General features: G+C 41.5%; 2 protein-coding genes across 14 annotated transcripts in view; one reads left to right on the top strand and one right to left on the bottom strand.

Moving 5' to 3' along the window:
* Positions 1-10690, bottom strand: part of LOC132406219 (caytaxin-like) — a 55471-nt gene extending 44781 nt beyond the window's left edge. For 4 of the 8 annotated variants that reach the window (XM_059991559.1, XM_059991557.1, XM_059991563.1 and 1 more), the window contains exon 1: positions 10456-10690. Coding sequence is in view for 2 of the 8 variants with exons in the window: in XM_059991561.1 (XP_059847544.1) it covers positions 10456-10464 (9 nt within the window). In the remaining 6 variants the exon portion in view is untranslated. Of the gene's footprint in view, positions 1-10446 lie in introns of all 8 variants that reach the window. The other 4 variants (XM_059991558.1, XM_059991562.1, XM_059991560.1 and 1 more) reach the window with 2 other exon arrangements.
* LOC132406218 (zinc finger RNA-binding protein-like) overlaps positions 10328-26974 on the top strand; it is an 80310-nt gene continuing 63663 nt past the window's right edge. For all 6 annotated transcript variants that reach the window (XR_009516095.1, XR_009516097.1, XR_009516096.1 and 3 more), the window contains exons 1-3: positions 10328-10447; positions 11450-11528; positions 25695-25950. Coding sequence is in view for 3 of the 6 variants with exons in the window: in XM_059991555.1 (XP_059847538.1) it covers positions 10411-10447; positions 11450-11528; positions 25695-25950 (372 nt within the window). In the remaining 3 variants the exon portion in view is untranslated. The remainder of the gene's footprint in view (positions 10448-11449; positions 11529-25694; positions 25951-26974) is intronic.

Raw genomic sequence — 26974 nt, 5'->3', positions numbered from 1 at the left:
CTCCAGGTGCTCCGGTTTCCACTCCACAGCCCAAAGACATACTGAGTAGGTTAACTGGTCATTGTAAATTGTCCTGTGATTAGGTTAGGGTTAATTGGGGTTGTGGAGTGGCTCGAGGGACTGGAAGGGTCTACTCTGCTCTGCATCGCTAAATAAATACATAAATTACACACAGTGCAAGTTCTGTTTACATTGCCTTCTTGCTCTTCCACCACTGCATAGCCAGGTAGCATCTCTTCACTATCTTAATGGAGAAAGGCACCAAGTTAAGAATGTGGTCAGGAAGCTGGAAGGAAGGAATACATGTCTTCACTAGTAAGAGATGAACATTGGTTGGACACCTAAATCTTTGTGAGCAAACACTCTGTCTGCATTTCAGCCTAACGCTCTTGTTAATCATGCATCTCATTCCCCATGCGGTTGTCTTTCAGTCTCACTTTCTATTGGGGTAGCAGTCCAAGGTGAGAGGCTTTCTCTTGGCATCAAACTCTCTAATGCTCCATCTGTATATTGCCAGATAGGGATTTTCCACAATATATTTGATTATAAGAACAGGGCCTGATTCTGTCTTTACTGTATATACGTATTTCCCTCAGGAATCTGGATAGACGAGCAATTTGGGCATTTTTAAATTTATAAATTATCAGCTTATGAAGGAGGAAGGTATAGGTAATGCAAGTTGCTAATGAGTAGGGTGAATTTGATTGAAGCAGTCCGATAACGCTACTTAAGCATCAGGAATGACAAGGCATGAACATAGCATTAAACATTACATATTTACAACAGCAAGCAAGAAAAACTGCTTCCCATTGAGAGTTGTGAAGTTGTGGATTGTACCTCCAGAGTTAGTTCAGAAAAAAACGTTTAACATTAAGGGATTACATTGAAAAGGTGCAAGAGGAGAAAGGGAACAAGTTATAGGGTCAGCAGAGACTTGCGAAAATTCAGTTTTATTATAGGGTGGTTGGGTTTGCATTTTCAGAGATAGAAATGGCAGGCGATTTTTCTTTTGTTCCTGTCATTAGATGAGAGGCATCAAAATGAAATACTGTGTTAGTGATGTGGTTGATAAATAAGACACTGTTCATATTTTCTCCATTTATGGGGGCTAGGAGGAAGTGAGTGATGGCTGTGCGAAACACACAAACACTCTATTCTTTGCCCACTGCAGTCAGTCAGTATTCTCTGAATACTGTGCATCCTCCAGATGTTTTAATTTGGAGCCATGAATATTCACTTGAATGGGCTTCACAGACAGTGAGCTCCTTGTTCCACGTTCACGATTTCAGTCCTTACTGCTGTGTGTATGCTGCTAATGTCCAGCAATCACTTCACGGCTTGCCAAGTGTGTCCTCAACATGAAAATGGCACAGGACCAGAAGAAACATATACAAAAGGAATTAAAGATTGGCAGAGTACTCATTCTTATGCATGACAGATAATGCTACTCACTCAATGATTAAAAAAAAACCTGCTTCTCATTTCCTCTGCTCTGTCCTGATGAGACTAATTAGAAAACATTTACTGAAAATAACTTCTGAAATAGCCCATGTCTGTTTATCCCAACACTGACGCAACCTTAAATTCAGTTGTGTATCTCAGTGTGGGGAGAAGGGGAGTGCACTGGTAATAGGGGAGTCTATAATTAGAGGAGCAGACAACAGATTCTGTGGACGTGAAAGAAATACCCGATTGGTATGTTGCCTTCCAAGTGCCAGGGTTAGAGTTGTCTTGGATCGGGTCCACAGCTTTCTAAAGGGGAGGGTGAACACCTGGAAGATGTGGTACATATTGGTACCAACGACCTAGGTAGGAAAAGAGAGAAGATCCTGAGAGAACACAGGGAGTTATGCAGTAGCTGAGAAGCAAGACCTCCAGGCTAGTAATCTCTGGATTGCTGCCTGTGCCATGTGCCAGTTAGGATGATTTGGCAGATGAATGTGTGGCTGAAGAATTGGTGCAGGAGACAGGGTTTCAAATTTCCGGATTTGGGATCTCTTTTGGGGAAGTGTACCTGTACAAAAAGGACAGGTTATGCCTGAACCCGAGGGGGATCAATATCCTTATGGGCAGATTTTCTTGAGCTGTTGGGGAGGGTATAAATAACTTTGGCAGAGGGATAGGAACCGGAGTTATAGGGCTGAGGATGGGGCAGTTAATATACAACTAGATGCAGTGTGCAGTGAGACTGACAGGCAGATGACAGGGCAAATTTGCAGCCAGTGGGATGAGTTAAAGTGTAACAAGGGGCCAAAATTGAAAAGGGTTATGAATAAAAGACAGAAGATTCTATATCTGAATACATGTAATATATGGAATAAGGTAGCTGATCTTGTAACGTAGTTACAGATTGGCAGGTAGGACGTTGTGGGCATCGTTGAGTCGTGGCTGAAAGAAGATCATAGTTGGGAGTTTAACATTAAAGGATACACATTGTATTGAAAGGATAGGCAGTAGGGCAGAGGGAGTAGGGTGGCTCTGTTGGTAAAAAAAAGAAATCAAAACAATAGAAAATGGTGGTATAGGACTGGAAGATGTAGAATCCTTATGGGTTGAGTTAAGAAACTGCAAGGGTTAAAAGACTCTAATGGGAGTTATACGTAGGCCTCAAGAAGCCAGAATGTGGGCTACAACTTATAATGGGATATAGAAAAGGCATGCAAAAGGGGCAACGTTGTGGTAATCATGGAGGATTTCAATACATCTAGATTGGGAAAATCAGGTTGGTGCTAGATCTCAAGAGAGGGAATTTGTAGAATGCCTATGAGCTTGTGGTTGATCCCACTAGGGGGATGGCAATTCTGGATTGGGTGTTATATAATGACCCAGATTTGATTAGGGAGTTTAAGTTGAATCAACCCTTAGGAGATAGTGATCATGATACAATAGAATTCACCCTGCAGTTTGAAAAGGAAAAGCTTAAATTAGATGTATCAGTATTACAGTGGAGTAAAGGGAATTACAGAGACATGAGAGAGGAGCTGGCAAAAGTTGATTGCAAGGAGCAAAGATGACAGGAGAATAGCAATGGCTGGAGTTTCTGAGAGCAATTTGGAAGGTGCAGGAAAGTACATCTCAAAGATGAAGACGTATTCTAAAGGATGAGATGCCTGAAGAGGTGTTGGAGTCTATTACTAAAGGATGAGGTTTCAGAGTACGTGAAGGCACACGACAAAATAGGTCAAAGTTAGCATTGTTTCATTTAGAATAAATCATGACTGACAAATCTGTTGGAAGCCTTTGAGGAAATAACAGGCAGGGTAGACAAAGGAGAGTCAGTGGTTGTTGTTTATTTAGATTTTCAGAAGGCCCTTGACAAGATGCCGCACAGAGACTGCTTAAAAAGATAACAGCCTTTGGTATTACATGAAATATATTAGCAATAATTGGCTTACTGGTAGGAGGCAAAGAGTGGGAATAAAGGGGGCCTTTTCTGGTTAACTGCTGATGACTGTTGGTGTTTCACAGGTTTCGGTGCTGAGCCCACTTCTTTTCATGTTACATGTTAATGATTTGGATGAAGGAATTGACGGCTTTGTGGCCAAGTTTGTGGATGATATGAATATAGGTTGAGGTAATGTTGAGAAAAGGAGTGTCTAGAGGACTTAAGACATTAGGAGAATGAGCAAAGTGGCGGGGAAGTGCATGGTCACTCACTTTGGCAGAAGGAATGATAGCATGGACTTTTTTCTAAATGGGGAGAAAATTCAAAAATCAGAGGTGCAAAGGGACTTGGGAATCCTCGTGCAGGATTCCCTAAGGGTTAACTTGCAGATTGAGTTGGCAGTAAGGAAGGCAAACGCAATTATTAGCTACAGAGTATTATATAACTCTAGATTACAATGTTAAAGTGAGAATATTGGTTTACAGAATCAAACCTAAGTCAGAACACACAGGAATGAGAAAAGCACAGGGCAATGCAGGTATGGGTAGCAGAAGTTTGGATGAAGAATGCAAACCAAGAGCATAATTGATTATTTAAGTCCACCCATCACCCTTCTCCACCCTCTCTACTAACTGGACTAATCTGTTTCTTTCTTTCTCAGTTCTGAAGGAGGGTCCCTGACTTGAAAAATTAACTATCTCTCTTTCCTCACATACTGTCTGACCTCCTCAGTTTTTGCAGCATTTTGTTTCCACTGAAAATTCCCAGCACCTGCGATATGGATTTTCACAGAAAAGGGCTCTTAGAACATTCTAAAGAAGTGAAATATGTTTGAAGTGCTCATTCTTGAAAATAAGTAACTTGCACACAGTAAGCTCTCTTACTGCAATGTAATAATTATCAGACGGTCAATTTTGGGATGTTTATTGAGGGACAACTGTTCTTCAAAAATACTACGAGATCTTATGGTTTAACCTTTGATGTAGGACATGAAACCATCATTTTCTGAGTCAAGAGTTGATAATACTCCCATTGAACCACTTCTGACACTTGTTGAAAAGATGGACCTTGTGAGAAGGAAAGAAGGAAGATGGGCATAGTTCTTTGCATTGAAAAGCATTGAGCGATACATCACGGGTATACTTATATAGATTATATGTAATAGCCTCATATAACACCACAAAATAAAATATTTTGCCAATTTTATGTCAAATATTAAACTGCCACACATTGTCAATTTAGTTCAATGACTGCTTGCATTCCCTACTACAACATATCAAGAATGCCAGAAATATTAAAAAGGCTTAAAAACTGGCATATTGATTTTTGTGTTTGGAAACTGAAAGCATGTGCAGAATATCACAGAATTATTAGTCTGTACGGTGTCCAAGGCTATACAAATCTGCTGTATAAACACATTTCCTTTGACATGCATTGGTTAGGTTAAATTACTCCTAATTGAAATTTATAATTTCAGCTGAAATCCCAACAGTAATTTCAGGCTTAGCAGCATTACTTACAATGGTTAAAAATCATGCCATATCCCTAATGTTTTTATAAAGCAGTCCTCCAAATATTAATGGCACAGAAGTGCAGTCCTCTCTGTAGAGTAAAATTCAGATAATCGCCAACCTAGTTCAAATTTTTGATCAATAAGACCTTTGACCTGCTGAGTTCCTCCAGCATTTTGTGTGTGTTGCTTGGATTTCCAGCATCTGCAGATATTCTCATTTCAAATTTTTGAGTAATTGGTGATGTCTGCATGATTCCTTACAATTCACCTGGATCCCAATTCCTGTGCTTCCTTCTCCAGTTCCCATTATCCTTTTAAACTCACCAAAACTTTAGTTCCCCTGCTGCTTTTATACAGCTCAGGTCCACTTCCCAAACATCCTTTTTAAATTCAAGACGTTCACTGGAAAATTTACTATAATATTGTGTAACCTTATAAAAAGATGAATGAAAAGGTATACTGCAGAATATTTTCCACCTTTGGGTCCAAGGACTGAGAGCCAATCAGTTTTACTTCATTTGTTTGGTGGTCTGGTTCTGCAGTGCAGAAAGGAGGGGGGAAGAAGAGGAGAGCGGTAGTGATAGGGGATTCGATAGTTAGAGGTACAGACAGGAGGTTCTGTGGTCACGACAGAGACTCCCAGATGGTTTGTTGCCTCCCGGATGCCAGGGTCAGGGATGGCTCTGATCATGTGCACAGCATTCTGAAGTGGGAGGGTGATCAGCCAGATGTCATGGTACACATCGCTACCAATGACGTAGGAAGAAAGAGTGAGGAGGTCCTTAAGAGTGAGTATAGAGAGCTTGGTAGAAAGTTAAAAAGCAGGACCTCGAGGGTAGTAATCTCAGGATTGCTACCTGTGCCACGAGCCAGTGAGGGTAATAGGATGCTCTGGAGGATGAACACGTGGCTGAGGAACTGGTGTAGGGGGCAGGATTTCAGATTTCAGGATCATTGGGACCTCTTCTGGGGCAGGTGGGACCTGTACAAGAGAGATGGGTTACGCCTGAACTACAGGGGACCAATATCTTTGCGGGGAGGTTTGTTAGTGCTATGGGGGGGGGGGGGGTGTTTTAACTAGATTTGCAGGGGGATGGGAACCAGAGTGCCAGAGTAGATGGTGGAGCAGGGGTGAAAATAAATTATGTTAAAGGTTCATGCAAAATCACAAATAGAAGGGTTGTGTGTGGTGGTAATAATCTTCAGAGGTGTGTCTATTTCAATGCAAGGAGTATTGTGGGGAAGGCTGACGAGTTGAGGGCGTGGATTGACACATCGAATTATGACATTGTAGCCATTAGTGCAACTTGGCTACAGGAGGGGCAAGACCAGCAGCTTAATGTTCCAGGGTTCCAATGTTTCAGATGTGATAGAGGCAGAGGGATGAAGGGTTGTGGGGGGGGGGGGGGTGGGGTGGGCATTGCTAGTCAGGGAAAATGTTACAGCAGTGCTCAGGCAGGACAGATTAGAGGGCTTGTCTACAGAGGTCATATGGGTGGAGCTGAGAAACAGGAAAGGTATGACCACATTATTGGAGTTTTATTATAGACCACCCAATAGTCAGTGAGAATTGGAGGAGCAAATCTGCAGAGATAGCAGACAACTGCGGGAAACATAAAGTTGTGATAGTAGGGGATTTTAATTTTCCACGTATTCATTGGGACTCCCATACTGTTAAAGGTCTAGATGAGTTAGAGTTTGTAAAATGTGTTCAGGAAAGCTTTCAAAATCAATAATATAGAGGTACCAACTAGAGAGGACGCAATATTAGATCTCCTATTAGGAAATGAGTTAGGACAGGTGACAGAAGTGTGTGTAGGGGAACACTTTGGTTCCAGTGATTGTAACACCATTAGTTTCAACTTGATCATGGATAAAGATAGATCTGGTAGTCAGGTTGAGGTTCTAAACTGGAAAAAGGTCAAATATAAAGAAATGAGAAAGGATCTAAAAAGTGTGGCCAACAACACACACAAAATGTTGGTAGAACACAGCAGACCAGGCAGCATATAGGGAGAAATGCCGTCGACGTTTTGGGCTGAGACCCTTCGTCTGGACTAACCGAAAGACAGCAGGAGATTTGAAAGTAGTGGGGGGAGGGGGAAATGCGAAATGATAGGAGAAGACCGGAAGGGGTGGGATGAAGCTAAGAGCTGGAAAGGTGATTGGCGAAAGTGATACAGAGCTGGAGAAGGGAAAGGATCATGGGACGGGAGGCCTCAGGAGAAAGAAAGGAGGGGTGGGGGAGCACCAGAGGGAGATGGAGAACAGGCAAACAACTAAATATGTCAGGGATGGGGTAAGAAGGGGAGGAGGGGCATTAATGGAAGTTAGAGAAGTCAATGTTCATGCCATCAGGTTGGAGGCTACCCAGCCAGTATATACCCTCCAACCTGAGTTTGGATTCATTTTGACAATAGAGAAGGCCAAAACGTCGACAGCGCTTCTCCCTATAGATGCTGCCTGGCCTGCTGTGTTCTACCAGCATTTTGTGTGTGTTGCTTGAATTTCCAGCATCTGCAGATTTCCTCGTGTTTGCTCTAAAAAGTGTAGATTGGATTAGGTTGTTCTCTGGCAAGGATGTGATTGAAAAGTGGGAGGCCTTCAAAGGAGACATTTTGAGAGTTCAGATTTTGTAAGTTCCTGTCAGGATTAAAAGGGAAAGTGAATAAGAATAAGGAACCTTGGTTCTCTAGGGATATTGGAACTCTGATAAAGGAGAGATGTATGACAAGTATAGGCAACAGGGAGCAAATAAGGTACTTGAGGAGCAAAAGAAACTTAAGAAAGAAAGCAGGAGGGCTAAAAGGAGACATGAGGTAGCTTTGCCAGTCAAGGTGAAGGATAATCCAAAGAGCTACAGGTATATTAAGAGCAAAAGGGTAGTAAGGGATAAAATTGGTCCTCTTGAAGATCAGAGTGGTCGGTTATGTATGGAATCAAATGAAATGGGGGAGATCTTAAATGGGTTTTCTGTGTCTGTATTTACTAAGGAAACTGGCATGGAGTCAATGGAAATAATGCAAACAAATAGTGAGGTCATTGAACCTATACAGATTGAAGAGGAGGAGGTGCTTGCTTTCTTGAGGCAAATCAGAGTAAATAATTCCCCAGGACCTGACAGGATATTCCCTCAGACCTTGAAGGAGACTAGTGTTGAAATTGCAAGGGCCCTGGCAGATATATTTAAAATGTCGGTATCTACGGGTGAGGTGCTGGAGGATTGGAGGATAGCTCATGTTGTTCCGTTGTTTAAAAAAGGCTCTAAAAGTAATCCGGGAAATTATAGGCCAGTAAATTTGACATCGGTAGTAGGTAAATTATTGGAAGGAGTACTAAGGATCTACAAGTATTTAGATAGACAGGGACTTATTAGGGAAGAGTCAACAAGGGAAAGCCTTATTAGGCTTTGTGCGTGGTAGGTCATGTTTAACAAATCTATTAGTGTTTTTTGAGGAGGTTACAAGGAAAGTGAATGAAGGGAAGACAGTGGATGTTGTCTACATGGACTTCAGTAAGGCCTTTGACAAGGTCCCGCATGGGAGGTTAGTTAGGGAGATTCAGTCGCTAGGTACACATGGTGAGGTAGTAAATTGGATTAGACATTGGCTCAATGGAAGAAGCCAGAGAGTGGTAGTGGAGGATTGCTTCTCTGAGTGGAGGCCTGTGATTAGTGGTGTGCCACAGGGATCAGTGCTGGTCCAGTATTATTTGTCATCTATATCATTGATCTGGATGATAATGTGGTAAATTGGATCAGCAAATTTGTTGATGATACAAAGATTGGAGGTGCAGTGGACAGTGAGGAAGGTTTTCAAAGCTTGCAGAGGGATCTGGACCAGCTGGAAAAATGGGCTGAAAAATGGCAGATGGAGTTTAATACAGACAAGTGTGAGGTATTGCACTTTGGAAGAAAAACCAAGGTAGAACATACAAGGTAAATGGTAGGGCACTGAGGAGTGCAGTAGAAAAGAGGGACCTAGGAATAGAGATACAAAATTCCCTAAAAGGGGCATCACAGGTAGATAGAGTAGTAAAGAGAGCTTTTGGTACATTGGCCTTTATAAGTCATTGGTGAGGCTGAACTTGGAGTATTGTGTGCAGTTTTGGTCACTGAATTAAAGGAAGGATATTAATAAGGTTGAGAGAGTGCAGAGGAGGTTTACAAGGATGTTGCCAGGACTTGAGAAACTGAGTTACAGAGAAAGGTTGAATAGGTTAGGACTTTATTCCTTGGAGCATAGAAGAATGAGGGAAGAAAAACATAGAAAATAGGTGCAGGAGTAGGCCACTTAACCCTGCACCACCATTCAGTATGATCATGGCTGATCATCCAACTCAGAACCCTGTACCTGCTTTCTCTCCATACCCCCGATCCCTTTAGCCACAAAGGCCATATCTAACTTCCTCTTAAATATAGCCAATGAACCAGCCTCAACTGTTTCCAGTGGCAGAGAATTCCACAGATTCACCACTCTCTGTGTAAAGAAGTTTTCCCTCATCTCGGTCCTAAAAGGCTTCCCCTTTATCCTTAAACTGTGACCCCTCATTCTGGACTTCCCCAACATCAGAAACAATCTTCCTGCATCTAGCCTGTCCAATCCCTTTAGAATTTTATACGTTTCAATAAGATCCCCCCTCAATCTTCTAAATTCCAGTGAGTATAAGCCTAGTCGATCCAGTTTTTCTTCATATGAAAGTCCTGCCATCCCAGGAATCAATCTGGTGAACCTTCTCTGTACTTGATAGAGGTTTGATAGAGGTATATAAAATTATGATGGGTATAGATAGAGTGAATGCAAGCAGGCTTTTTCCACTGAGGTTACGGGAGAAAAAGACCAGAGGACATGGGTTAAGGGTGAAGGGGGGAAGCTTCTTCACACAGAGAGTGGTGGGAGTGCGGAATGAGCTGCCAGAAAAAGTGGTCAATGCAGGCTCAGTTTTAACATTTAAGAAAACTTGGACAGGTCCATGGATGAGAGGTGTATGGAGGGATATGGGCCAGGTGCAGGTCAGTGGGACTAGGCAGAAAAATGGTTCGGCAAAGCCAAGAAGGGCCAAAAGGCCTGTTTCTGTGCTGTAATGTTCTATGGTGAGGTGGGGGCAAATCCTTAATATCTTGGCCACTGCATGATTCCATCTGTTGGGAGGTTGGTCAATTAGGAAAAACCACCAGGGCTATATGCGGGAGGGGTTGGTCATCTATTTGGACCCTCAAATGCTGATTGTTGAGGGTGGATTTGGTCCATCTGTTAAGACCCTCAGTACTGTGATTTAGAGTGAGGAAGAGTTGGTCTATTAGGACCCTCAGGGCCATTGAGTTACCCAAAGGCCACCTAATGGGACCCAACAGCGCCCCCAACCGGATCGCAAACGGAAGCTCCTCCTTTCCTGAATGAAAGCTGGGATCCGAGGGCGCGCATGCGCGTCCCCGCTCGCTCGTCATCACGCAGGGAGTGTGGTACAGGGAGCGCGGTGAGGTGAAAGGTCGCGGTCAGACGCAGGGAAGCCCATGATTCCTATATGTCCGATAGTCTCCTTTGCTTACGGTGAGTACCAGGGGCATCGGGGCCGCACGCACCCCGTCCGCCGCCCCGTATCGAGGCCGTCAAGGGGCTTCGCCACCGCTTCAGCCGATTGGGTCTGAAGTCGCGGTTGGCTGGGGTTTGATGGTCAGCCGATGGACGGGAGTCAGCGGAGATCGCAGCCGCTCTCCGCCACTGCCGGTCCTGCCGCGGATACTGCAGCACTGCTTTCTGCGGAATTTTCCTCTTCTTCCGCTACAAGCGGAAGTGGCCATGATCGAGAGTCGTCAACCAATGGATGGAGCGGTAGTGGGCGGGAACTTCCGGTCCCGGGCTTCCTTATTTAAATAGGTGGTTAATGAAGATCCTGAGACCAGAAACTCCTGGAGCAGAATTAGGCCGTTCAGCCTATCGCCACTGCTCCATTCAATCAGTCTCATTGTCCCGCTTAGCCCCTGAACTCCTTACCAATCAAGAATCAATCCATCAATCTCTACCTTAAATACACCCATTGACACTGTGGCAACGAAACCCACAGATTCATCACTGCTCCATATCTCGGTATTCTGAGGCTATGCCCTGGAAACCTAGATTCTTGTACTAATGAAACATTCTTTACACGTCTACTTTCAGTCGACTTTTAGATTCGGTGGGTTTAAATGAGGACCACCCCCCCCCCCCTCCCCATGCTCCTGAACTCAGTCAAGTTCAAGTCCAGAAACATCAAACGCTTCATCACATACTAAGCCGTTCATTCGTGGGATTGTTATCCCGCCTTTCCACTGGCACTCGTCCCTTCACAAGCCGGGCTTTGAATTGGCATTATGCGTGGCGAACTGTGATTCATACGCGTTTTAAAATAAACTCAACGCCAAGAGAATCTGCGCCGAAAGTTGCATGCCCAGGCTGCTGCGGATTTATTTCGCACAGATGTCCGGCGCTGAGGTTGAGCGTGTTGTTGCTTGTATTGTTCGCCGACTCGGTGCTAATAAAGTTTCCTCTCTCTCCTCCCGCCCACGTGACCAGTGCCCGGCCGGTTGGGCGAAGACGCCAAGATGGCGGCGAGTAACTACTACGGTTTCGCGCATGGTGGCGCCCAGTACAGGTACGGCGGGGTCTGGCGGAGCCGTGGATGGAGACTCCAAACAAATCGTGACCACCTCTTCCACTCTCCTCTCACCCGAACCATCCTTCTTTCACAAGGGGCGACCACGAATGTCGCCCCCTCCCCCTCCTCCACCGCTACCACCCTCGGGGTAAAGGGGCGGATGAACGTTGGGACCCCGTGTGGGAGCAACGTGGCGGCACTGGCCCCTGTCTCGGGCACCGCACACCCCCATGAACTGTGCGGAATCGCTGTGCGGTAACCCATCCCTGTGGGGAGAGACCCCAACCACGGAGGAGGGTCTTGCAGCGGCCCTGACGGGGATTTGTGAGGGGGATGGCGGTGAAGGGATGGAGGTGGGGGGTGGGCTGATCATGTCTAAATGTTGATCCCTCCATAGTGTTGCGACCGATATACTGGAGATATTACTGCCCTGAGGCTGCACCGTTATGCTTTAAGGGAGGGGCATGCCGTTTGTTTGCAATTCTTTTGAATAAAGCCAGTTTCTCTTGCACATTGTAAATTTGATTCTCATGTTTTGATTACTCAGGGAATCATCAAATTAGTTTGCTCATCAGACATCCATTATACGGTGTAATTTTGAGTTAAGAGATGCTGAGGTGCTTGGGGAATTAGATTTTTCAGGTTACACCTTAAACCTCGAAAGTACAGCTTAATCTCTAGGTGAGAAGGTCAATGTCAGAATTTGCCTAAAATGTCTTGCTAGAATGAGTGGGCTACAGTTTGTCTTTGAGTATTATGTTGGACAGTAGGAGATTTTAAGATGCTACAAGAAACTTGTTTGAATGCAAGAACTGTTTTGCAAGTGTGATTCTTGTAATCCTCCGTTTCTTTGTCTCCATTTCTCAGAAGCTACCTTTGCACTGCTTTGTAGATTTGTGGTTTAATTTTTACTCTAAGACTGGAATTGAGCGCTTGATTCAATTGTAATCTTTGTGTTAATGATTTGAAGAAAGTAAGGTATTTTTCTTTGAGTGGGAATTTCTTTGTTTTTCCCCAGGAAATGGATGGGATATGTGAGCTGTGTTGAATTAAAGTTTATCTGACTGAAGGATTTTGGTGTCTATGTAGTGTTTTTTTTCTTAATGAAATTGAGTTGTAAAAGGCAGCAGTTTGTTTCCAGTGACATATCTCAACTGTTTTTGCCTTGTCCAATTTAAATTGGATTCCTAAGCCTGAAATCTTGGTATTTAATTTAGATTTTCAGAATTAAAATAGGAATACTGCTTCCCCAATTTTATTGCTTACATCTCCTATACTTTTTCACTTTATTGCAACAGATTTTCAATTTGTAGACTAAATAGAAAACAAAATGTAGGAAATATGTTTTGAAACTTTATCAATTATTGTGGATGTATTTTTTAAAAAATTTGATTGTGGATGCAGAAAAGTAAATGCTGCAGTCATCAAGTTCTCAGTTCTTTTGACTATAATGATGCCTCAGCAATAATGGATATCTTAGTACAGTTAGGTGCAAATAATTTCTGTGTTTCTGATGTTACTTTAATCTATAATGTGCAACATCAGATTAATTTTGATTATTCACCACTCACCCTGCACTGATGTCAAAATCAAGAATGATTTGACCCTGCACTGTATTCAGTGATGTCAAAATCAAGATGGTTTGCTTTGTAAGGTTCCCTGGTCATCCCAGTTAAATTTAACACCCGGGATCGATTGTGAATGTGAAATGAAAACTGTGTTACAGCTTCTCTAAAGTTCCAGAGTTAATGTATCTTCACTGTATTCATTTTGGCATGTCAGAGTTTCAATGAAACGCTCAAAGCAATAACATGCCACACATATTTTAGAGCAGCACGCAATGCTGGAGGAAGTCGGCAGGCCATATGTTAAAGGTTACTTAGTCGTTGTTCATTCCCAATCTCAGCACATCCAAAAGTTATAATTTTCACAGATCCCAAGATGACTGAATATGAACATTTCATAAGTGTACCACAACACCACACCAAAATGTTCATCATTCTGGACTATCAATAGAGATATTTTTGCTTTCTGCTTCTGCATGTTTAATAGCAACAATCCAGTAACAAGCACACAATTGAAATGAAATAATGGCATGTATATTGGCAGAGCTGAAGGGTTACTGCTTGTGGAAAAACTGTGAAGGGGAAAGCCTTTCACTGCAGACCTTGACAGAAGCATAGGCAAACTAAATCATAAGTGTTATTAGTTAATGCAGTGTCTGGGTTTCAAAAACCTGCTATCTGTATAAGAAAGTGAAAAATGCTAAGAAGCACTTGTACTTTGCAGCACAAGAATAATGAGACAGTTAATTAGAATTTTCTGTCCGATTGGGTTCACATGAGACTTTTGGATTTTTGATGGTGGTTTAGGTTCACATTCAGTATCAGAGTAGGCAGTTAGTATTTGGGTTTTCATACTCTCGATAAGCCTCCTCAGATTTTAATTTTCTTTCTTCCTATCTCCATTCCTTAAAACATCCACATCACTTTTTCTTTCAAGTGTCAAGCATTTTGTTTATGTATCAATCCCAAATCAGGCATTGGCTCAAGGATTATGTTTCATGTTTTTGCCACTTTCTTTATTGAAATTTCTCCTTTAGTGTGCAAACTTGCTTCTTTACCCCATTGTTCTGAATAACTTCCCAAGTTTCCCAAATTGATTGCATTTTGTCTCTCCATGGATACCGTCTAACTGGATAAGTGTTTCTGAGGCTTTGTTCTTACTTCAGATTTTCATCTGCAGTTTTTTTTCCAGCTTTCCATTAATCTGAATGTTTTTTCTCAAACTTTGTAAGTATCCTGAGATTTTGTTTTTTTAGATGAAAAGCAGTTATCTCTCTGTAGTTACATTCTTTCCATTTTGCAACTGTCTTTCTAGCCTACCTATGCTTAAAATTTTCAATATCTTAATGAAGTCCAGAGACCAGAGTTGTGCATTCAGTGTTCTGTATTGATTACCATAACTCTGCATTCACCATTAACTCCCCTTTCATATTTAGTAATATGCCCAATCATAGTCAAGGCTGTTGGGTTAGCAGTGATTCAACATTGTAAATTCCACTTTTAGTACAGAATACTTTGATATTTATATGATCAAGTGAGGCTGTCAGTATTTTTGTAAAATTCCTGCGTGTATCCATTGAGAGGTTCTTGACAGGGAGGATGATGGAATAAAGATAAAATGTCACACAATATAAATATTTACAGATAGTCAAATCTGTTCCACTGAAACCCAGTACTTTCTTTCATTATATCTTATTAATTAAAAATATTTGCATGTAAAAATTACAATTCATGATTGATCCCTATCATAAGCAAGTATATGGAAAATTGTTATGGATAAAGTATTTTAGTGATCTCTGTGCAGAAATAGTTTACAGGATACTTCAGCTTTCATTTCCAAGTAATCACTTCACCTTCTTGAGCAGGTAGAACTGTCCTTGATTGAAGGTAAAACAGAGGACCTGTGAAGGTTCAGCACTCCCTCAGCCCTTTGACATTTGTCCTAGTGGATTTGCATCCAGACCCGATTGGAATCCACACGTGAACTACAGCTAACATTTCATTATTAGAGTGTGATGATTAAGTTCTTCTTTCGCAGTGCTATTCATGCAAACTTTATATTAAAACATGTTGCGCAAGTAATTTTGAGATCCTCCTTAGAATATTGCTTTGTTAGAATTGATTAGTCCAGGATGTTAGCTGGTGTTAATCCAGTTTTCAATGAGTTGTAATCCCTGCAGTACTAATTGTAAGAGTTTGAAGAGTCTGAAGAAACAATTTGGCTCAGATTATTTTTGCCAAATGGTGTATTTTAATAAAAGCTTTTTACATATCTATCATGGTGAGCAAATATTCTATCTGAAAGAACGAAGCATGCTTGTGTATAAATTTTGTACAGTGAGGCCATTTCTAAGAGGAAGGAAAGACTCACTGGTCACTCTGAAAGCCTTTATGTGGCATGGTACACATAGCAGTTATTGCAACAGGGTCAGTGATCAGCAGTTGGGGTTCAATTCCTGACTGACTGTCAGGAGTTTATATTGATTACCTGACTGGCAGACCACAGCACGTGCGTTTGCCATACTTTGTGTCATACAGAGTGGTCAGTAGCACTGGGGCTCCACAGGGGACTGTCCTGTCTCCCTTTCTCTTCACCATCTACACCTCAGACTTCAATTACTGCACAGAGTCTTGCCATCTTCAGAAGTTTTCTGATGACTCTGCCATAGTTGGATGCATCAGCAAGGGAGATGAGGCTGAGTACAGGGCTATGGTGGGAAACTTTGTCACATGGTGTGAGCAGAATCATCTGCAGCTTAATGTGAAAAAGACTAGGGAGCTGGTGGTGGACCTGAGGAGGGTTTCCAACCAAGGGGTCAGTGTGGACATGGTGGAGGATCACAAATACCTGGGGATACAAATTGACAATAAACTGGACTGGTCAAAGAACACTGAGGCTGTCTACAAGAAGGGTCAGAGCCGTCTCTTTCCTGAGGATACTGAAGTCCTTTAACATCTGCCAGATGATGCTGAGGATGTTCTACGAGGCTGTGGTGGCCGTGCTGTCATGTTTGCTGTTGTGTGCTGGAGCGGCAGGCTGAGGGTAGCAGACACCAACAGAATCAACAAACTCATTCGTAAGGCCAGTGATGTTGTGGGGGTGGAACTGGTCTCACTGACGGTGGTGTCTGAAAAGAGGATGCTGTCCAAGTTGCATGCCATCTTGGACAATGACTCCCATCCACTCCATAATGTACTGGTTAGGCACAGGAGTACATTCAGCCAAAGACTCATTCCACCGAGATGTAACACTGAGCGTCATAGGAAGTCATTCCTGCCTGTGGCCATCAAACTTTACAACTCCTCCCTTGGAGTGTCAGACACCCTGAGCCAATAGGCTGGTCCTGGACTTATTTCCACTTAGCATGATTAAGTTATTATTTAATTATTTATGGTTTTATATTGCTATATTTCTACACTATTTTTGGTCAGTGCAGCTGTAACGATACCCAATTTCCCTCGGGATCAATGAAGTATGTCTGTATGGTCTTCCTGTGTGCTTCCTCCGAGTGCACCAGTTTCCTACCATCTTCCAAAGACATATACTGGTTAGGGGTTAGTAAGCTGTGGACTTGTGTTATGCCTGGAACATAGAACAGTAAAGCACAGTACAGGACTTTCAGCCCATGATGTTGTGCTGACCTCTTATCCAACTCCAAGATCAATCTAACCCCTCCTACACTGCCCTCCATTTTTCTGTCATCCACGAGCCTATCTTAAGAGTCTCTTCAATGCCCCCCAATGTATCGGCCTCTACCACTGCCCCCAGCAGGGCATTCCACACACCCACCACTCACATGGTCTACTGGTACTGGAAGCATGGTAACAATGGTGGGCTGCCACCAGCACATATTTTGGCTGTTGGTTGTCGACACAAATGATGTACTGTATGTTTCAATGTGCAAGTAACAAATAAAGGTCATCTTTAATCTCTTCCTTTTTTCCTTAGCCTATATCTAGTGTTTTTGTAATGTGGGCTGTGTTGTGGGTATCTGGAACAGTTCCATTCATTGAATTGGAGTTTGAAATTAAAGTCATGCTCAGAGTTTCTCACCTGGATTAAGCAGTATTGATTGGGTAATAAAACTGGAACGCTTGCAGAAGCTTGGGAGATCTCGGTCAGTCCGGATCGGGAGCATCATCTACAACACCATCACACTGAGCACGGGGGCTCCCCAGAGTTGCATGCTCAGTCCACTGCTGTTCACTCTGCTGACCCACGACTGTGCTGCAACACACAGCTCGAACCATATCATCAAGTTTGCCGATGACATGACCGTGGTGGGTCTCATCAGCAAGAACGATGAGTCAGCTTACAGAGAGGAGGTGTAGCGGCTAACAGACTGGTGCAGAGCCAACAACCTGTCTCTTAATGTGAACAAAACAAAAGAGATGGTTGTTGACTTAAGGAGGGCACAGAGCAACCACTCCCCACTGAACATTGACAGCTCCTCAGTAGAGACTGTAAAGAGCACCAAATTTCTTGGTGTTCACTTGACGGAGAATCTCACCTGGTCCCTCAACACCAGCTCCATAGCAAAGAAAGCCCGGCAGTCTATTTTTTGCGAAGGCTGAGGAAAGTCCATCTTCCACCCCACATCCTCATCACATTCTACAGGGATTCCATTGAGAGCGTCTTGAGCAACTGCATCACTGCCTGGTTCGGAAATTGTACCATCTCGGATCGCAAGACTTTGCAGTGGATAGTGAGATTAGCTGAGAAGATCATCGGGGTCTCTCTTCCTGCCATCACGGACATTTACACTACACGCTGCATCTGCAAAGGAAACAGCATTATGAAGGACCCCATGCACCCGTCATACAATCTCTTCTCCCTCCTGCCATCTGGGAAAAGGCTCCGAAGCATTCGGGCTCTTACGACCAGACTATATAACAGTTTCTTCCCCCAAGCTATCAGACTCCTCAATACCCGAAGCCTGGACTGACACCTTGCCCTACTGTCCTGTTTATTATTTATTGTAATACTGGTACTGTTTTTGTGCACTTTATGCAGTCCAGTGTAGGTCTGTAGTCTAGTATAGCTTTTTCTGTTTTTTTTAATTACGTAGTTCAGTCTAGTTTTTGTACCGTGTCATGTAAGCTATGGTCCTGAAAAACGTCGTCTCATTTTTACTATGCACTGTACCAGCAGTTATGGTCGAAATGACAATAAAAGTTGACTTGACTTGAATAGCAGGGTTACCACATACAGTCAGCCCTCCTTATCCGCGGGTTCCACATGCGCGGGCTCAACCAACCAAGGATCGGGAAAACCCAGAAGTTCTCCCTCCAGCACTCGTCATTTGAGCATGTACAGACTATTTTTTCTTGTAATTATTCTCTAAACAATACAGTATAACAACTATTTACATACATTTACATTGTTTTAGATACTATAAGTAATCTAGAGATGATTTAGAGTGCAGGCAGTCCCCGGGTTATGAGCAAGTTCTGTTCCTGAGTCCGTCTTTAAGTTGGATTTGAAGTTTGAACAGGTACATCCAGTATTATTTAGCGTCAGTTAGTCAAACGTTTGTCTGGGTATATAGTATACATTTTACCTTTCTATGCATATAAAACACTTAAGAAACGTATGTACTTCAATAATTAAACCACTGCTTTGCTTAGTAATAATTGTAGCTTTTATCGGGGCAGGGCCTTTCACATGCTCCATTAAAATTGTTCCAATCGTTGACCGACTGTAGCCTAATGCTTTACCAATGACCGATGCTGTTTCACTTCTTTCCAATTGCTTTATTACTTCCACTTTATTTTCAGTCATGATCGTGACTTTTCATGAACAGAAGCACTGCGGATTCAGAGCTGCGCTGGGTCCTGATGTCCGCCACACTGGCCAGGCTAAATAAGGGACTTGAGCATCCACGTTTCTTGGTATCCACAGGGGGTTCCGGAACCAATCCCCCACAGATAAGGAGGACTGACTGTACATGCTAAGTGAATTGTTGAGGAGGTGGTGGGGGGAAAGCACAGATTCCATTTGTATAGCACTTACCACTATCAACGAAAGTCTCCTATAGTTCAGGCAATATAGTATCTTAGGCTGTTAATGTTGTAAGAGAATTGAGATTATTAACTTGAGTGCCACAGGTTGTCAGTGATTTGAAGGACAAATTTTTATGAGGGTGCATGAGAATAATTGATCTGTAAAAATTGTTGTGCTACAGAAGCTTTTAAATCCACCTGAGAGAATACTGGGTTTCAATTTCAGTACTTCCTCAAGAAAGTTGTTGACTACAAGAGAAAGAAGGTAAAGGTTGGCAGAAAACTACAATTTTAAATATTGTGTTTGCTGTTTCTTATGATCTAGGAATTAAGTTGATCAAGACAAAATTACAAAATCAAGGGAAAGATTCCTAATCTTGCCCAGTAATTGTACTCTGCATTAATTTTATGAGTGAGTGACCTTTGATTGAACAATACATTCTTATACAGATCCTGTGAAATGAAAGGGACTGCTCATAATAAATAGAGGATTTTTTTAATTTTTTGTATTTTAAGGATATTATTTTAATTTAATTACAGAGCTTGCATTAACCATTACATTGTGTATCATGCTTGGCTTAATCTATTCCTGAGTTAATTACCCAAGTGTAAATCCCCAAAGTTTTCAGATTCTGAAAATGTGTAATTATAGAGGCTAGTTTGCATTTAGTGGATAGGAGTTCTTGGAGGGAAAAAAGATTCTCGTTAATTTCAGGCCTATCCATAAACCTATTGTCTCTGTTCCCTTTTGTACAGTTACATAAAAGTTGGAAGAAATTTATTTTTCTTGTCTCTTTGTTTTGTATTTTATCTAACAACTGTAATCTTGAGCTTTCTGGGGAAGATTGGTTTTATTGAAAGTGTTTTTATTTTATTTGGCTTAGGAGTGACTTAATTGAGGCAAGGCATTCTAAACAGTCCCATTTACTGGCTAGGATAGGCCTGTTTTCTTTAACCAAAAGGCCAGTAAAACTGGAGGTGTATTTAAGGCAGAGAATGGTAGTTTCTTGATTGGACATGGCATCAAAGGTTACGGGGAGAAGGCCGGGAACTGGGGTTGAGGAGGAGATTAAAAAAGGATCAGCCATGATTGAATGGCAGAGCAGGCTCGATGGTTCAGTTGGCCTAATTCTGCGCTTATGTCTTAAGAGAAAGGCATGTGGATAAAAATAAAAGGGCTATGTGAGAGGGAAGGGTTAGATTGATCTTGGAATAGATTTAAAAGTCTACATAACATTGTAGGCTGAAGGGCCTGTACTGTTCTATATTTTAATTAAAGTAGAATTGAGATTTTTTTTCATCCAAAAGGTAATGTTCTGAATTCTGCTACCTGAAGTTAGGTAAAGACAGAGCCTGTTATTGTATGTAAGTCTTAAGAGGTGAAGGATGTTGAGTACCAGTTTTTGGGTTCCCAGCTAACTATAGACTGAAAATTATAGGCTGTTTATCTATGCTACCAATGCTACAGTTCCGTGTTGTGTTTCTTTTTGGGGGGAGGAGCGCTTTGCCTTGCACGATATAAACAGTCTTGTATTTTTCTGATTATTTAATTTTCTTTGATCATTTAGTTAAACCTTGATCATTTAGTAGTGCAGGATCAGAAAAAGCTGCACAAAATTGAAAATTCAGCCAGCTCCATCATGGGCACTAGACTCCCAGCATCAAAGATGTGTTCAAAAAGGCGATGCCTCAAAAAGAAGACCTCTATCATTAAGGGCCCCCATCACCAAGGGCATGCCTTCTTCTTGTTACTACCATCAAGGGGGAGGTACAGGAGCCTGAAAACACGCACTCAATCTTTTAGGAACAGCTTCTTCCCCTCTGCAATCAGATTTCTGAATGGACATTGAACCCATGTACACTAAACCATTATTTGGTCATCTTTTCTTTTTGTACTAATGTTTTTATATACAGTGGAATCCGGTTAAGTAGTCCATGAATTAATCGGGGCAGCCACTTATTTGAGACAACTCTTAACAAACAAAAACAATTTGTGAAAATTGTTGTTATTTCCTTTGTTTGGAGAAAAATGCTGGCTTAAATGGGACAGGATATTGTTGCTGAACAGTTTCTAACAAGCATCAGTTGAATCCACCTGGGTGGCCAATTTTTCTGCCAATAACTAAGAACTGATACACAGTTTTATAGTACTGTTGTAGTATTGGTTGTGTTCTAATTTGTTCTGTATTTCATTTAAATATGTAATTTATTACTCAGTTAATCGCTAGTTTGTCTTTTGTAAACTATTTCCATGAAACCGGATAATTGGGGCAACCGCTAAGTTGTACCTAAATGTATATGGTCCCAATGTGTCCTAATTAAACTGTATAATTGTAGTTTATAAGTAGTTTTTAAATCATGCATTGCAATGTACTGCTGCCGTAAAATTGCTGTTCAAATTTGTAAACTACAGAGCAGTTTGTGCAGTCTAGCAGTATGGAAAATGCTAGAACCTCATCTGTGTTATCAAGATGCACAGTCTTTACTTGTTTGTTTCTTTTACGTGCCTTCAAATGGTTCTAAAGATGCCATCTGAGAAGCTCTTGTATAATAGCTCATAGGGATCTTATGATTTAGAATGAAAAGGTATTTAAGGACAGAAATTGAGTTAGAATCAATGAATTATTTTCAAATTGTCAGGCTGTTCTGTGTTGGTGTTAGTGCTAAAACTAGCTAATTTGCAATTTGTTAAAATTGCTAAGTGGTAAAGTTAACTGTGAGAATGGTACTTTTTCTTTGGCAGGTAAAGTGAGTAAGCAAGCACGGATGTATGTTTAAGGAAATTTCAATGGTTTGCTGGGAGGAAGAATGAAAGCCAGTCTTTAATGTGGTGGAAAACTTTTTAAATGTTAGTGATCAAAAGAATTATATGTACGTATATGTAAAGTACAAAATTAAAAAACAGATGGATGAAACATAAAGGAACCAAATGCAAGGAGTTTGTAATTGTACAGCTACAACAAGCATTTGTTAAGACTTTGATGTATTCGTTTGGAAATGCTGCCCTAGTTAAGAAGATATTAGGGTATTGAGCAAAGCAAACCCCTTTGACCAGGGGTTCCCAATCCTTTTTATACCATGGACAAATACCATAAAGCAAGTGGTCCAAGGACCCCAGGTTGAGGAGAACTGGCTTAGACTAATGATTTGGAGACTCATTAAGAGTTTAGTAGCCTATGCTCGATAATCACTCAGTTCTCCATGATCAAGGACTTGGATCCAGAGGTCCATGAGATAGTGGTCATTGGGGGTCAGAGGTAGTGAGGATTTGTAGCTTTAAATTTCTGGGGGTCAACATATGAGAGGATTTATCCTGGGACTAACATTTAAGCGTCTTCACAAAGAAGGCAAGACAGCACCTCGACTTTCTTAGAGTTTTGCACCAATTCAGCATGTCACTTAAAACTTTGACAAACTTCTATAGATGCACAGTGGAGAGTACCCTGACTGGTGACATCATGGTCTGGTATGGAAACACGAATGCTCAGGAATAGAAAAGTCTACAAAAACTTGTGGATACAACCCAGAGCATTACAGGCAAAATTCTTTCCACCGTTGAGCACATTTACAAAGGGCCACTGCCACAAGAGAGCAGCATTTATCAAAAAGAACCCTGTCCACCCCAGCCATGCTTTCATCTTGCTACTAGCATTGGGCAGGAAGTACATGAGCTTTAGTTCCCACGCCACCAGGTTCAGGAACAGTTATTACCCTACAACTGTCAGGCTCCTTAACCAGCGTGGCTAACTTGAATCATGCGAACTCTGAACTGATTTCTCAACCAATGGACTGACTTTCAAGAAGTCCACAACTCTTGTTCTCTTATATTCTTTATTTATTTACTATTTGTCTTTTGCACATGTCTTTTTGTATAGTTTCTCTGAAATTCTATTATATTTCTTTGTTTTTCTTCAGATACCTGCAAGAAAATGAGGATAGGGTAGTATATGGTGAAGTACTGTATATGTACTCTGATAATAAATTTACTTTGAACTCTGAGCTATCCTTAAGACTACAAAAGAAATTCCTACTTGAGCTCAACCATCAAAGGGAACCAACCGCAGGTTCCTTTCAATTATCATCCCACTGGTCCAGTATTATTTAAATGAAGGAACAAATCCTGGAATTCCCTGCTCAAAAACATAGATGTACCTTCAAATAGGGACAACAGCATTTCGAGAAGGCAGGTGCCCAGTAGCTTGAGCTTATTTAGAGACAGATGTGAATTCTGGACTTGCCAATTATATGCTCTTACAAAATTTTAAGAAAGAAAAACAGTGCAAGGACTTTGCAGACTGTCCATACATGATGTACTTCAGTAAATGTTCTCAATCAGTAAGATGATTGATCAGATTGCTAGTCTCTGCTCCACTACCATGTTTGATGTACATAACCATTGATTGAGGCTGCAGAAACTTTTCTCTGACTCAAATATGCTTAAGCATAGAACAAAAAACAGTACTGCATAGTACAGGCCCTTTAGCACAGGATTGAGCAGCTTGTTATATGAAGAGTGTTTGATGACTCTTGGCTTTATTCACCGGAATTCAGAAGAATGAAGGATGTCCTCATTGAAACCTGTCGAATGTTGAAAGGCCTTAATAGAGTGGATGTGGAGAGGATGTTCCTCTGGTGAGAGAATCCAGGACCAGAGGACACAACCTCGAAATAAAGGGTGTTCTTTTAGTCAGAGATGAGAAGCAATTTCTTTAGCCAGGGAATGGTGAATCTGAATTGTGCTTGTTGCGACAGGCGGCTGTAGAGGCCAAGTCTTTACATATATTTAAGGCAGAGGTTAATAGATTCTTAATTGGGCAGGGCAAGAAGGGATACAGAGAGAAGGCAGGAGATTCGGGCTGAGGGAGAAAATGGATCAGCTGTGATGAAATGATGGAGCAGACTTGATGGGCCAAATGGCCTAATTCTGCTCCTATATCTTGTGGTCTTGTGTTGCTTTTGGCCTTTGCGCCACACACTGCTTTGCAATTTAAAGTATGTTTGATTTCCCTGTTGCTGGTCCAGATGATAAGTCATTGTTTCGAAATGTTGTTTCTCTTGCAGCATCCTGTTTTATTCCTATTTACAATATACTGATGATTTCTAGTTAGAAGTTTCATTGCTGTGGTGTTGTGTTGCACTAACAATTTTCAAATGTGAAAATCTGGACTTCTGCTATTCACATTTTAACTTTATTTACCCAAGTGTGATGGATGTCATGGATGTGGAATGTAGAAATCTGTCATGTCATATATCTACCTTTAACATCATGACAGATGCAGATCTATTAGAGCTAAATTTTCCATGTATAAGACAAAAGCATAAACTCCTGGTGTGCATGCACTAAATTTAAAGTTTTAAAACCATGCAAGAGCAGACCAATGAGCCCAATTCTGCCAATACTGGTTCTGTCGTACCAGCCAATGCATCCTTCTGCAAGTGGACTGCTTCCCTTTCCAAGTATTTGTTCTTTTTTCAAAGGCTTGGTATTGGTTTATTATTTTCACCTGTACCATGTGCATAATTTCATTGTACCTGTACTTTAAAGTAGTACAAGGAAAAATGCATAATATACTGTCACATTTACCAAATAGACATTCAGTGCAAGGGCAATGATGAGGTAGATTGTGAGGTCAAGAGTTAATACTTAACATGCAAAAAAACTGTTTGAGGGTCTTGTAACAGGTGAAACATCACCCTTTCAGGAGGTTCTTATCAATACTATGTTCTAGAAAAATTAAATAAAAAAAAACACCCTTTGCCAATTTTGAATCTGGGTGCTGACCTGCCTGTTAGAATAGCTTAATCTTTTAACATCTCTTGTACGTTCGTCTGTGGGATCTGAATCCACAGTCTTCTGAACTTTTTCAGAAATGTTGTTACAAGGAAGCTGTGGAGAACTACTAGCAGTTGCTGTCACTAGTAATGGTATGATGCAGTGAAGTCTAGAACTGAATGTTACAGTTAACTTCTATAGAACTTAAGCAATTGTTGTTAACATGTTTTAACTTTTGATATATGTACACCAGTAAGAAAATAATATCAAGAACTGTCTTTTGCGCTACAGAGCTTGAACTTGACAAGTGAGCTAATTTTTTTGTCACTAAATAGAATTTATTTGTACGGTGTTGTCAGGCAGCTTTTGTCCTTAAAAAAAAGTTCCAAAGCATGTTGTAGAACCTTTCAAGGGGCAGGAAAAGTCATTTGCACAGAGATAGACACCGATTTGCTCAAACCTTATATGCTAATTTCATCTCATTCTCTCCACATTCCCACTAACTTCCCTCAAATTCCACCTGCCACCTACACGTTGGCAACCGAAGTACAAACTGCATTATCTTTGGGATGTGGGAGAAATCTGGAAAGCTCCGTTCTCACAAAGGGAAAATGTGTAAACTCTGCATAAGAGCACAAAAGTTCAGGTACTGTGAATCAGCAGTTCTACCATTTGTACCACTGCTGTCCTTTGCAGACAAAGTCTGGTTTTAATTTCTCGATTGTTTGAGTAGATCTTCTAAGAGTAGCTTGCAAAGAATCGCCCAACTGTGGTGCCATCTCCTTTTTTTTAAACCGTCTCTTCTGATTTTGTTTTCGTTAGCACACAGCCCGCCACTGGCATTGCATATTCACATCCATCCACGCCAGCCAGTTACACCGTACAGCAAGCTCCACCAACGGCCCATGCAGTCACTGCAGCTTATGCTCCTGTGCCTGCCACACAAGCAGTGAGACCAGTGACTTCAGCAGCCTACGGAAGTTATCCAACAGCACATTCTGTGGCAGACTACAGCTATGGACAGAGGCAGCCTGAATCTACACCTCAACAAACACCGGCAACTACACAAAACTACCAGGTAACCAATATAGCATTTCCTGCTGCAGAGTTTTGCCTGCAGGGCTCCCTGAGGGAGTCCTGTGTTTAGGAGGTAGGTATTTAAATTATGTTCCGTTCTAGTGTTTTCTACTCTGTAATGGGAAATGCTAAACTGATTCATCTGTAGCTCAATGCAGTCATTTTGATTAGACCACTTGAGAGAACTTGTTGATGCTTGGAAATTTGCTAACGTCATTGAAAAGTAAAGCTAGTGCATTTTGCTACCCACTGAAATAATTGCATAATTTATCAGTGCTGTATTAATAAATGCAAAAAGTGGCAGTTCACGTTTTAAGGAAAATAATGATATGGAGCCTGAGTGCAAATTACTGGCTCTATTTGTTTCTTCTTATATGGATTTTTTTCCCTAGCTGATGGTTGCTTTCCTTGGGGGATACAAACATTTAGGTAAAATAATAATACAGGTTGAGCACCCCCTTATCTGAAAACCTCCAAAATCTGAAAAAAATTTTGAGCGCTGACGTGACACCACAAATGGAAAGTCTTGCAAGGCATTGTGCAGATCTCTGTGCACCAGACAGATCTGAAACGTGACCTCACATAGCCTGAGTGGGCCCCTGTTGTAGGCAGTTTGTTTTCAGCAGGCATCACAGCAGGACTTTCATGCATCACTCTCAGTGTTTTGTGTTTATTTTCTGCTCTGTGCTGTGAAGATATTGTTAAAAATGTCTAAAAGGCCTGTTGTTACCTCTATGAAAAGGAAAAGAAAACATTATGTTTATCTATAACCCAAAGTCGAGTTGTAGAAAAATCTTGACAGCTGTGCAAGTGTGAAGCATCTGGTAGAGGAGTATGATGTTGAAATGACCATCATCTACGTCCTGAAGAGAAAGAAGGACAAACTTTTAAAGGTCTATGCTGAAAGTAATGAACAGAAGTTAATGAAAATTAGAAAAGCACTTGATAAACTGGAAACTGAAGATGTCAAACATGTATTGAAAGAGTGAACATATGCTGCTTAATGGCATGTTGATCATGAAATA

Source organism: Hypanus sabinus, chromosome 16, assembly GCF_030144855.1.
Source record: "Hypanus sabinus isolate sHypSab1 chromosome 16, sHypSab1.hap1, whole genome shotgun sequence".
NCBI lineage: Eukaryota > Metazoa > Chordata > Chondrichthyes > Myliobatiformes > Dasyatidae > Hypanus > Hypanus sabinus.
Note: the sequence above shows the minus strand (reverse complement) of the source record. Positions and strands in the feature narration are given on the sequence as shown.